Consider the following 14,621-nt stretch of genomic DNA (forward strand, 5'->3'; position numbering starts at 1 on the left):
TGTTTGTTTGTTTGTTTTCAGTTGATAATAAATATACTCCAGCAATATTACGACATTTATATTTTTAAGAAGACCTCTTTTTCTATCAGTCTTGTTCAGCAAAATATTCGAGATGTAAAAACATTTTGAATAAACCAGCGGGAATGAATTTCCACAGACTTTCTCGCATACTTTCAAATAAAGACGTTATCCCCAGACCCCTCGCATGGAAATCTGACCTTGACCTTGAACCCTCGTATCCTGGGATTTTTATTTTTAGTTTCGCACATAAGAATTTTGTGCTCCGAAGTTTAGTAATGACGAGTGTAGTGTAATTGGAAATTGGATGCGTTTTTTTCCCCACCAATTTTGAAACCAAAATTTGAAACAGAAATACAATTTTAGTACCAATTTTTTTTATTTATTTAAATCATTGCGTTTTAGTTATCGCGTTACACTCAGATAGACAAACACTTACACACTTACGCTCAGATAGAGAAACAGAATTCTGAATGAGCTTCGCGCAAAATTTGATAGATATCTACAGATCCGGTGTAAAATGCACGTACTAAATTTTATATGTTTCACAAAGCTTACTCGAAGACAGATATATATAATTCATTCTAAGAATGTATTTTGGGAAGTTCAGGGATATTTAAAACTTGGGGATTTACTGAAATTTTTAGTTCTAATTTTATGATCATTACAATATTTACACCGCATACAGTTCGAATAGAATAAATTATAAGAGTCTCCATTATTTTATTAATAAAATTAATCGAATTATTAAACTGCGTATCTCGTCACTTTTAGCCAATCAGCGATTACCTCAAACAATCATCGAAAAAAAAAAAAGACGATCTTTCTCCAAGTCGCTATGAAAATGAAAGAAAATCAATACACATTGTGTTAATTGAATTACATAACACTTTCAATTTTATTTGAAGAGGAACGGAACTTCTTTTGTTTAAAATAATGTGTTATAGTAGAAATATAGCTATATGTCTTACTAAATATGACTAATAAGACTGGAGCATACTTCTCAATTTTTGCTTAAATTTTGTCTTTATTGACTCAAATAAATTAAAGTATAAGCCTTTATGTCATTTAAGATAATTTTCTAAATGAGAGTATATGTCTATATCTAACAGTTTAAAAATTATTTATTGTAGTTCGTTTAGTCTAGTCATCTATATCTAAGAATTGTGTGAAACATGTAGGCATTATGCAATATAATAAATACTAGTTATAAATATTAAAATAGAGATGAGATGATGTATTAAAAAATAGATTTTTAATAATAAGAAAGAAGACATGCATTTTATAAATAATCAAAGTAATGTATAAATTCACTTCTGAACGAATAATATTATATAAAAGGAAAAATCTTCCATCTAAATTGCGCGTCTGAAATAACATATTTTGCTCTTAGATTTTAGAATTGAAACGCCATTAGTTACAGAGAGAGTATTTTACACTTAGCACATCTGTTCTTTTGACACTGCATAGAATGCCGAAGAAATATGTGAAGAATATTAATAATTTCATACTTTGATATAAAAGAGTCATTAGAAAGAGTATTTTACATATTGCAAGTTCGTATTTGATGGATTTTATAATAGTTAAGAAATAATGACAAGCATAATAGTTTTATAGTTAACAAATAATAAGAATTATAATAAGAAATGTATGGCACATAAATCGTCTCAACCTTTGATATAAAAGCAGAAGTACCATTAAAAAAAACTATTTTATACTTTTTAATTTTGTCTTTTGCCGTTACGTAGAATATTTAAGAATAAGTGAAATATTAGTGACTTCATACTTTTGCTGTAAATGAAACAAACAAACATATATTTGATAAAATGCAAGTAATGCATAAAAAAAGACTTGAAATATGAGAGTAATAGTTTATTAGTTGGCACTGATAGATTTGAAAGGAATTATAAATATTTTAATTAAAGAGAAATATTAGTTCATTAAAAGGACTAATATTTCTTTCTCAATTTTAGGGTCAATATTGTTTACATTAGTTCTTATTGTATTATGCTGAATAGAACTTTTGTTCTTTATTTGGTGTTTTATTTTTATCTCTTAATGTTTAGTTTAAATGAATATTTAGCTATAGTAAATATTTCTCTTTTGTTCCTTACCTTCACAATTCCTTTTTTAAATTGCAAATATGATCAAGCCGGAATTGGTAGGCAAAAAATAGAAAGAATAAACGAAACACTCGTAAATTATAAAGAAGGAAGAAAAAAGAAAATTATAAAGGCGATCAGAAAAATGTTGTATAAAGTTAGGACGTAAGATCAGGGCAAACCTGCATTTAATTTTGATTTTTTAAGTTCTTTTTTAACTTGCTTGGTTTTATTTTTGTAAAGGTGGAACTTTGTAATAAAAATTTCAGAGCTGAATTTCCGGTTAGTAGAATAATTTGATTAGATTTTTATTCCATTCCTGTGACGCCATCTGGTTGGAAATTTAAAAAAAATAATTTCTGCGTTATCAAACATTAGAAAATAATTAAAAATAATAATAATAATAAAAATAAAAAATAAAAAAATAATAATGAAAATTAAAAAAAAATTAAAAAATTAAAATTAAAATAAAAAAAAATGGTATAAAAATGATAGATTTACAACTTTTATATTTTTAGATTAAAAAAACATCTCCACAAGAAAAATCGAAAGATATATATTTTTTTTCCTGTGAATAAAAATTTTATTTCCAATATGAAATGTGTTCAGATATATATGAATTCAGAACTTGGAAACTTTTTTGTTCAAACATCTCTCAAATCCATGAACATTAGTAAGCACTGTTTGCTCAGGTATAGTTGACATAGTTATGTTATAACCAGTAACACACAGCTAAACTATGCGCTTCGCCAAGATTTTTATTGAATAATGTGCACATATAGCAATAGATGTTTCTAATTAACTAAAACTAATGTTTTCAATTTTGAACAATTCATTTATTTGTTAATAAAAATAACAATTACAAAATTTTTCATTTGATTTTACAAAGTTTAGCGAAAAAATATAGTTGAACAATTATTAATATTTAAATAATTATAAATCAAAATCAATGTATTCAATTACGTTACATTCATTATTTTCATTTATAAAAATTACGCATCTGTGATTGAAAAATAAAAAAAAAAATTGCAAAATATCTAAAGCTAAAAGGAATTCAAATGTAGGATTATTATTTATTATTTGGTTTATGAAAAAAATTTAATAGTGATATATTTTTTAATTATTAATAAGATTTTTCACTTTTCTATTTATAGTCAAATATCAGAGTAGCGAAAAAACATTTAAAAGGCCGTTTCTGTCATTTCTAGATGACAAAGAGTACTGTATCTCTGCTAACACCTTCTTAATTTCACAAATTTTGAAGTGGAACGGGAAGTCGGTTACTGCTCATATGCAGTAGCAGGAATGAGTACCGAATTAAATCTTAGTGTTCTTACAAGATCTCTGCAACTACGGAGGGATACATACTATCTACCCCTACGTTTTCTCTGGATATTGAAAGATCTAAAAGGAAAACTATTAAAAACTGATCGATTTAGACATCTCGGATTCGGTTTAGTTTAATTATATTAAAATTCCGTTTTAAAGCAACACTAGAGCTATTTTGGAACGAATGTTGTAATTTTGAACCGCAGTCAGATGACGAGGACGGCACCTCAGTTGGCCTAATCTCGGACTGCGAATCCTAGTACTATTTTAATTTTTTCCTCCTCACTACTAAGAAAAGTTTCATAAGTTTTTTTTTTTTTCTTAAATATCGCAAACGCCAAAAGGAATGGAGTTCAGAATCATATGCCAAATCAAATAAATTAATGATCATATTGAAAAGTTGAAAATAGTTGGGGGGGGGGGGGCGGGCAGCTTCATTATGCCCATGTTTTAACTATGGCTCTTGTTACAGCAAATAATTACGCATACGTCAAGTACATTGAAATTATCATTTCAATCCTCATCATTAAATATACGTCTCCCGTCATTTTAATAAAATAATTCCAATATTTAACTAAATTTCTTTAAAATTATTATTGATTAATAACTTATTGATTTACTCTTTGCGAAGTCAGTGGAAAATGCTTTATGCATATATAGAGTCGCGGAATATGTTTTGCAACTGCAATGGAATTGCAAATAAATAAATAAAAAGAATGGCTTTTACAAAATATTATAAACGAGCAATGTCTTCTTTCTTTGCTTAGTGTCTTTTTAATGAATCATGACACACAATTTGAGAAGATCCACAAATCTTACTTAATTTCGACGAGAGGCACGCTGGAAAACCTTGTCCGTCTCAGGGAGAGAGCGGCGAAAGGTGATGAAGGTCTGGGACTGCCATGCTCACTCTCCCCGCTCTTACCTGACCCTCCAGGTGTAGACACAGCTGCTGCAAGAGAAAAAAAAAAACAATTAACTCGCGAAATTCATTAACATTTGTCGTAATAGAAAGACTGATGAGATCGTTAGAATTCATCTGCGGTTAATAGACTTCAGAAATATAAACGCAGAAAGGCATTATTTGCTGTAAAGCATTTAAAAGGACTAAATAACAAAAATTATGACTTAAAATAAGCCTAAAAAAATAATGAAATAAAAAAATGAGAAAATTTCTTATAGAAATGTAAGCCTTTATCATCAATCATTTAAAAAATAAAATAGACTGATGAGATCGTTAGAATTCATCTGCGGTTAACAGACTTCAGAAATATGAACGCAGAAAGGCATTATTTGCTGTAAAGTATATAAAAGGGCTAAATAACAAAAATTATAACTTAAAATAAGCCTAAAAAATAATGAAATAAAAAAAATGAGGAAATTTCTTATAGAAATGTAAACCTTTATCATTAATCATTTAAAAAATAAAATAAAAAACCAACAATATGTAATTTTTTTTTCTCGCATTAACTCTGATAAAGGAGTTACCTCCTTTTTCCTCCTGCATAAAACTGTAGATCTCGGATAAGGCCTCTAATACTTTGCACGGCATTGGAGAAGAATAGTTATAGAAAATAAACCTTTGTAATGAATCAATATTTTTACTGAATCTGTCATGCAATCTTTAGTGATTTATTTTGGTTATTAATCCCAGATATGTGGTTAAAACACAAGGAAAAATATGCATTTTGGAGGTTCCATCCAACTGAAACCAAAATTTGACATAGAAATACAGTTATTGTCACAAGATAACATACCAAATTCTTTTGCTAAAGCCATTGCGTGTTTGAGTTGTTGCTTTTACATGCAAGATAAAATACAGACTGACAGGCGACCTTTGACAGATTTGGTTCAGTATGTTACAAGAAACTACATTTAAATACTAAACTTTTGAATTAAATTTATTTCTAACTCTTTATGTTTAGTAACTGTCAAGTTCACTTCTTCTCAAACAGCCAATCACATAGACTTTTTCTGAATGAGCTTCGTTCAAAATTTGATAGAAATCTACAGATTTAGTCTCAATTCCATATACTAAATTTCATTAGTCTAGTTGAAATCATTACTGAATTATCTTGTTCATAGACAGTCATCGTTTCAAATATGTTTTCCAGATTCAAGGAGATCTGAAACATAGAGATTCGTCGAAATCTTTAGTTCGAATTTTTTTTTGTTGATTACAATAAATTGCCTTTGTTAACTTGCTAGAAGAGAAAGTAAAATGAAATATTGATAATTAATATATTTTCTTCTAAACAATCATCTTCCTTGCTTTATGCAAAAAAGGAAAATGTGCTTGTTTTATTTAATAAATTCAAAATGTCTTAAGATGAATGTGGAATCAATAATTCTAAATCAATCAAAGATTGTTTCAAAGGCGTGAATAAATATTAATATCGGCGACTATTTTCACAAAACTGAATTCATTCCCTATGCCCATTTTTGAGTTAAAATACAATTTCACAGATCAAGATCGGAGTCTGGATTCAAATTATAGGCTTTTTCTCACAAATATTTAAGAACACGAACGAAACATGATTTCCAAAAAAGTTGACACCTACAAAATTTGTAAATTAAAAAAAAAAGATGTTCTTAAGAGAAATAAGATTAAAAAATTTATGCTGCATATCATTGTATTGACTGAGCTACAAAAAGAATTTATTTCGTGAGTTGCAAAGATTTTTTTCAAGGAAAAGAAAAATTCTGAACAAAAACTTAGAAGAGGAAGGGTCCTAAAAGAATATGTAAAGAAAACATTTCAATAATATTATTTTTTCTATATATACGTAAGCTGAGTATGGAATTTCCATTCACTTTGCTTAAGAATCTGCAAATTTTTCTCCCAACATTTAAAAATATTCTGCCAACCTTTATTTACAAAAATGAAGTAAAGCTATTAAAGTTCAAACATCCATTCATTAACTTTCATTTCAAAGTGAAATGAGAACTTTTCAGGCAATGCATTTCCAACAGTTAAACAAAAACGAGAAATGCGATTCATTATGTGATTAGCAGAAGTAAATACCATTTACTTTGTAAGCTTAATGCACTTTTCTTTGTACGCCTATTGCATTTTCAAATGACGTGTTTAAAAGAGAGTCTTACTTTTAATTAAGAAAGCATCTAGTCTTGAAACCATGCGATGGCTATTTCGAAAGAGGGTCGCACATTTTAATCACGATTATGAATTTTGAATGATGAGACACTATTCTATTTTCAATGAAACATAGCTATGTGGGGGAATTACATCTAAACAAATTCCAGAGTTACATACAAGGTAGAGTTTCGGAGAAATTGGGTAAACAAGAACGAGCTATCCTCACCCTGCCAAAGCATTCGGAGAAATAAGATTGATAAAGCCTCGATTTTAATACGGAAATTGAGGGTGGAACCGAAAGATTATTCAGTTATGACTTTACCATTCTTGAATTAGTTAGTGGTCCATATATTGTAGGGATTTTTCAAAATAATAATCGGAAAATAAAAAAATAAAAGTTACAATTTAATAATAATGAAGAATATGACAGTGTCATAACTCAATCCAATTCTATCATAACGTTAGAGTTGATTAACATGATTAAGATATTCGAGAAAAATACCGTATCAGATATATAACTGCAAATTCTACTTCAGTGTCTATTTTTCGGTAACCAAAACTGAATGAAGTAAAGCCGTTGAACTAGACATGACTTAGTTACTTTTGAAATGAAAGGATTATTTCTCCTTGAATTGTTTCTTATTACATTTAGTAAATGACAGTACTATACAAAACTCATACTTCAAACAAGAAAAATCTAGAAAACTTGTACCTTCTGATAAGCGAAGTGAAATTTTATAAATTTTTGAAAAATATGTATGCAAAATTGAATGCATTTCCAAGTTACAAAAATATTTGATTTCTCTTAAGAAACATTTTTCAGAATTGTGTCTGTTTCACTTTCTTTCAATTCATATGTAAACATAATAGCTCCAAAATGTAGTGTGTTGGCTAAAAATTCTACACAGTTTACTATCAAAATTGCAGATTCGAATCATAATTTGATATGAAGATGGGAAAGATCAAGATTTCTATCGAATGCATACACGGCAACAAGATAATGAATAGCACGTGACGCTCGTTAGCTAAAATCCATATAAAGTCTTAACACCAAAATCACCGTGGATGCTTTTCATAAAAGCTCTCGCATACTTGGGCAAGATGATACATCAGATTTTTTATTTCGAACCACGCAATTGAAAGTTGCGTGTTTCATAATACATTAAAGAAAACTAATCTTTGTTTATTGATTACATAGCATTAGCGAACAATATTAAGCCTCTTTGGCGTGAATCTATCATTTATACTGAATGTAAAAAGCAGTATTTCATGACGCCGGCATGAAGTATATACACAAATACCAGAATATAGAATACGCATTTTGAATGCCTTTTTTTTATATAAGCGAATAAAACAAAAAATTTGCCACAACACTACAATTGCAGTCAAAAGATCACATACTAAAATTCAGTTATTTAGGTCAATGCGTTTTAGTATTATTAAGTTTATATACAGACCGACGGACATTCAACCCCAGAAAGTACGTCATTCCAAATTTGATATGGACCTACAATTTGGATTCTAGGTTTATGCTCCAAGTTTCTTCTGTTTTCTTATAGTTTTGTAGTTATTTTATTCACTTGTTAGTCGAACAGAAAGACCATAAACAAGTGGAAAAATAAATTGGATATGGATTTCAAAAATTTGGATAAATGAATTTCATTGAAATGGATGGGAATTTTCAAATTTCATATAAAGAAAAATACATAAAATTTTGTCCATTTAATTCAAAGTGTTTTTTTGAGTTATAGTGTTCAAAGACAGATGCTATTTTAAAAATATGTTTTTCTGACACAAAGTAGAGTAAGTAAACCGTGGAGATTTGACAAAATGTAATTCGAAAATTTAGACGAATGACAGTATTTTCTCTTTATATATTTCATATTCGAGAATGTATTTTAGAACCTACATCAAATTTGTATCCAATTCGTGTTAAATTCTATCAATAAAATGAGTTGCGTTTCTATAATAAACATTCGGTTCAATATATTGAAATCTCTTTATTGTAAAAATATATGAAAAAATCAGGGTTCATAATGGAAGACATAAAGGTAAAATGAAATGAATAAATGTTCTTAGTATTTTGTACCTAAAACATGCAGAAAAAATGAAACAAAGTGTAGGAAAGAATAATAAATAATGAAGCAGAAACTTTAATAATGATAAAGGCGATGTAACGCAATGCTGGTTTTTTTTTTCTTTTTTTTTTCCAATTTTGTTGAAGCTCGTATATGAAGCGTAGAAATTTAGGGCAGTAAAATAATTAGAAAGAAAAAAAAAATCCCCTTGTGAATTGTACCGAACAAATCTCTAAAGAGAACCGTGCATCCCTTTGAATTTGCATTTAAATTAATTCCAGAAAAAAAAAGCTTTCTTTGAGTTTGAAATGAGATTTTTAATCGCTGGTTTTTGCTCCGATTAGCAATGAAGCACGAGACGACGTGAAGTTAATCGCATTTGATTTGTTTTCTTTTATGGCACTTTTTGTCTTTTGATAAGATTATGAAAAAATTAATCATAATCATATATTTAAATTTTATGTTCATTTAAAATAAATTAATCTGATATTGAAATATTTAAACATTTTATTCTCATAATATTTAATCTTCAAAGTATAAATTATTCGTTCTAATCATAGATAAATTTGTTTGTATCTTCTCAAGGCTTTTTATTTACCTTTCTTGGATCTTGATTCTTGCCCTGTTTAATGGGTTTTCTTTCATTTTAATTTTTTGCTAACCATTTTGAATCGAACCATTTTATTTTCAATGTATTTATTTCTGCAAATTGCTCATGTAATTTTGTATATTATCAGCTATTAAACCATCAACAAATTCTGCTCGTAATCTCTATTACTATATAAAATATAATTTTCGCCTCTGTTTATCAACGCTTTCTGACGAATGCGCAAAAGCGCATTGTTTTTCCGTAGCTGAAAGGAAATACTCAATTTATTATTATTATTATTTATTAACGAGTTATTGTCTTTTCATGGATTAGTTTGTGTGTATCTGTACATAATAGCCCTTTATTAAAGAAGTGAAAGATTTTTCACTGTATTGACTAAGCAGCTAATTACAAAGATCGGCAGATTGAGAAAGAACAGGGGCAGGATTATTAAAATTAATATCGTTAGTTTAGTTCCGAAGTAAATAAATTTGTAAAAAATCCAAATTCTTTAAATTTTAACACAATATAACTGAAATGTGTGTTTACATTGAGTTATCAAAGTCATTATTGAATAAATTGAATACTTTAAAGTATGATTAATTACTCATTTATAATGTCTTAGATTGTTAATCATTCCTTTAATTGGCTATATTATATTTCATTTGACAGGTCTTATAAAATAATAATTTTTATTGTTATATTTATTTGAAGTTCAATATTTCACTATAATCGAGAATGATAATGAAATTATTATTTTTTAGAAATTTATTGTACATTATCCGCTACTATTATTATTATTAGAAATCATTAACTAGATTAATGCGATTAATTAATTACTTTAGTAATTTTTCCCTTATTTATATATTAAAAAACACATATTTTGAAAAATTGAGTAATATAAAGGACTAATATAAATCATTAACGTATTGATTAAATTAAAAAAATTTTGAAATGTGAAACTAAATTGATGAATAATTTTTTAAAAAATTGTTCCTCTAATGTGCAGTACCACAAATTGGTGATATTCTCCTCTGATTAAAGAATAAACTGAAATATATTCAATATTTTAGTTATGACGCCAAGCCCAAAGCCTATATTACGCAACATTAATAATTTTAAAATCTTATTCTAATTTCCATCAAGTTGCTGAAATTAGAATCATCGTAGGACAAAGGATTAATAGGCTTGTCATCAAGTAAATATAATCTCTGAAATCTGAATCAGTGCCTCTCACATAGTAAAACAAATAAGATTCCTTGGTTGAAAGCAAACTCTCTTTCGTGACGATTGTTTCCGGTTAGGATCGGCAGCAAATGGCGTGTAACAAATCATAACCTGGCAGTTTAATGACTATTTCCTGGATTTCTTTCACAGATGCATGCATGCATTAGTTATTCGTACTTAAGAAAACAGATTCAGGAACTGCTCGAATATTTAGTTTGCATTAACAACGCAGACGATATGAAGAAAGAAATTCGAATAATTTCCTGCTAACTAATCTAGCACAGCAATAATTACTTGCTTCACTTAAACGAAAGGCAATAAGCGCCAAGAAAATGAGAGAAAGAACTTTTCTTGTTGCTGCGTTTTTCATTTTTGAATTACAGGAATTTATAAAGAATAATCTACTGATGAATAACCGTGTATATAGCGATTTTCACAAATAAAATTTAATTACGAACTTTCTAAAAGGAAATAATTGTACCAATTTATAGATTATACGACAATCACGGATTATACGACAATCCACAGATTATATGACAACCCACAGATTATACGACAATCCTCAGATTATACGACAATCCACAGATTATACGGCAATATGCAGATTATACGACAATATACTCAAATGGGAATATCCTTGCAGTAAGTTTCTATGGAAACAAACATCAATGGAACAATTTCATTTCTGGTATGAGATATATCAGTTCAGAGATTGTAGGTGTATTTTATAAATACGGAAATTTAAAAAGAACAAATAAATTTCTATCATGATTTTGTTTAATTTATAAACTTCAAAAATGAAAAGCAAAACACTTGTCGATGACAGTATTAGTCATATTATACTTAACCATCATAGAATCGAAAGAAAAAGTCTCGAATATAAAAAAATTGCGAATTTCAACCTCTTTTATTCATTTATAATTTTACACCATTTACTTATTAGTGAGTTAGGCTGTCAGAATCCACTCCTTTTGTAAGAGAAAAAAGTGACTTTTACTAAATTTTAAATTAGATAATTCTGTGATTCCTAATGTTAAGTATCTTCCATATGTAGAACAATGTCCCTTTTTAATTTATAATTTCAGTCATATTAAAATGTCACAATTGAAAGACTAAGAACATTTTTGAGAAAATCGCATGAAAGATTTTCATGTCGCATTTTTAATCCAGGTATACGAAGATTAACGTGATAAATCATTTTTTACGAAAGACAACTCTTACCAAGATTTACTGGTAAAAAAGAGGAAGAAAGGAGAAGATGCAAAATCCATATGACATATCTTAATTCCAGTGGTTCTGGAAATCCATATTACTAGATAAAATCTTACTAGCAAAGAATTTCGTCACAGTAGTGTAAAATTATTCTATTACCAACTAATAAGTAATATCTTTCGACTCTTGCCATTGTTATCTTATTCTTTATTTTAAGATATTATGTTCTTTCTTAGTAATTTTCAGATTCAAATTGATGTTTTAATTCTCCGAACCACTTTTGCAACAGAGCAAAACTTGGGAGTTTAAGCAATGTACTATATCTCTGCATCATAATCGATTCAATCTAGGCCTTCTACCCAGAAATTTCGGCAAATTTAATTTTAGAGTGAATTGTATGCGGATAATAGTGTAGCCTTGAACAACAAGCACAATCACATGTTTAACCGACGCATCAAATGATTTGATTTTCCCCGGCTATACTCCCCGCTTCACTCATTTTTTTAACTTCATAGGAACATGATTATCTAACTTTAGGCAAATATATTTGTTCAAAATATCTTTATGTATAAAACTCTTTTGTGGACGCAAAATCAAGCTGAATGTATTAATCATTATTTGGCAACAATTCATACATTCGGATTGTTTATATGTTTGCCTCGACGGAAAATCTGAGACATTTTTTGGAGTTGGATAGTATGAAAAGATTCGACTATAAATCGAAACAATTGAAAACGAGATGTAAATGTCGAAGAATCATTCATAAGATGCATTCGGAATGGATGAAATAGAAATGTAGAGCGCTTTTGTGTATGGTTCGAAGTTTCCAAACTGAAGTAATAGCGTCAACTAATTTTTCAACATTGAAATATAGCTGACCTCTCAGATTGTTTTATCATTGTTGCTGAAGTATAATTTAAAGCAATATGATAAAAATAATTTGTTATCATTTTTGTGATAAGTCGTAATTCATCAATGTTGATTGGCATGATTAAATTAAGCTTTTTAATACTAACTTCATATTATTAACATTATGTCGACACATTTTGAGGAAATATATCGTATTAAAACAAACAAAAAGAAGTAAATTCAATTTTTATTTTTAAACATAATACAATTATATATTTTTGCTCTCTAAAATTTACTTATATCATTCTACTCTACCAGAAATTTTTATTTTTAGAAAGGGATGATTTAGTTTTTTACTAATTAATGAAAAATGAATGTTAACATCTCGTGCAATTCAAATAATGTAACTTTACTTAGTAATAAATGTAAAAATTACTAAATATGTAATTTTTTTTTTTTTTTTTTTTTTTTGTTGAGCGTTCGAAGCGATCGGGAATCAAATTATGATCCCAAAAGAATCACAGCATGATCCTTGGGATTTAGCGAGCAGGGGATGTAAACCACTGGTTTTATTTTATTTCTATAAGGATTAAGTGTAACTTCTAATTTAGCTTAACTGAATTGTAAACATTGCTTTTGCAATTATGCAAATAAAATCCTTTTACAAATGTTTTATTTCACTACGTAATAACAATGTGCCTCTCATTTGTTATTACTAACAAATTTGTTATTCATACAACACTAGCACACCAATACCCAGTCTTAGTGCCCGGTTGGAAGTCTGCCATCTTAGTAACAGGAGAAATCATCAAATGGCTGGAGATAACATGTACCCAAATTGGCCAAAAGCTTACCATTGATTTGAATAGACATGCATAAATAACTTCATATAATGAATATTATTGGCCCTATGCACCCATAGTTACGTCATTTCAATCATATATCTGGATTAGATCCAAACTCAAAGTACAGTAAAACAACATTTATATATCCATCAAGAGACTGATGCAAAACGCTGTGTATATGAAAAGATATATAAAGGAAATTTTAGCAAATGATTCTGGTTATTACAATTTGATGGTTGTTAATGTAAATTAATTAAAAAATAAAAGTACAATAAAATTTTTACATTTTATTGAAAAAAGATTAGCATATAAAATTGCAGTTGTTATTTAATAATAAGAATAAAATTATAAAAGTGAGAATCACTAATTTATTCAAATCATCCGTACTAATTACTCGAGTCATTTCGAGTAATTAATACAGATTTTGTACGATTGATGCGCGTAGAAGTAAACATTTAATTCGAAAAATTACCATCTAATTATCTCCTGATATGGAAATTATCTTCGAATACTAAGTGCAACAATTTAAGGTAAGTATTAAGATAATCGAATGTTTTATTTTCATTAGAATTTTAACAAGCAAAATAAATTAGTAATTTCTAAGGAGTGGTTTTATGTACTTAAAGGAAGGTGGAAAAGTTCATTATATTTTTCTTCATCAGTATTTAAATCAGCAGTAGATAATTTGTTTTAGGCTAATTCGTGAACTGTGAGCGAACTTCGAACGAAACCATGATATGTTTATCTTTTGAATAATATAAACCAAGAGATAATGATCAAGACAGAAAATTTGTAAATAGGTGTAAAAATAAAAGTAATCAAAAGAAAATAGAAACTGAACGCTGGAAATATTTCTATATCTTGGTTAATGAAGATGATTAAAATAAATATAAAAAGACAATTTTATTCGTCAATTAAATTAATATTAACATACAGATTTTATTACCGAGAACTTGTCCATTTTTTTTTCTTCTGAAAATCCACTTATAAAATGGATTTTTTCCCCAAATTCATATTTATCTCAGATAATTTTATATTCATGATTAAATATTGAGGTGTATGTAATTTTTTTATAGTCCTTGCACCGTTTTTGTGACGAGTTTCTTTGATTTTCTGCATTTTTACGAACAATAAATCTTTATCAATAAACATTTTTTTTAACAAACTTAGCAAAGTATTATTCTCTCAAAAATGATATTGAATTCATTTTTTAAAATGATATTGAATTCATTTTTAGATTATTCAATTTTTTTTTTCATTTAGCAAAATGAATTC

The 14,621-nt window shown here is 28.0% G+C and overlaps 1 protein-coding gene across 2 annotated transcripts in view; it reads right to left on the reverse strand.

The window, feature by feature from the left end:
- The window catches only part of LOC129956526 (uncharacterized), a 232,153-nt gene that overhangs the window by 169,757 nt on the left and 47,775 nt on the right, over positions 1-14,621 (reverse strand). For both annotated transcript variants that reach the window (XM_056068458.1, XM_056068452.1), the window contains exon 2: positions 4,269-4,401. In XM_056068458.1, coding sequence (XP_055924433.1) covers positions 4,269-4,401 — 133 coding nt within the window. The remainder of the gene's footprint in view (positions 1-4,268; positions 4,402-14,621) is intronic.

This window comes from Argiope bruennichi, chromosome 2, assembly GCF_947563725.1.
Source record: "Argiope bruennichi chromosome 2, qqArgBrue1.1, whole genome shotgun sequence".
In the NCBI taxonomy this organism is placed as follows: domain Eukaryota; kingdom Metazoa; phylum Arthropoda; class Arachnida; order Araneae; family Araneidae; genus Argiope; species Argiope bruennichi.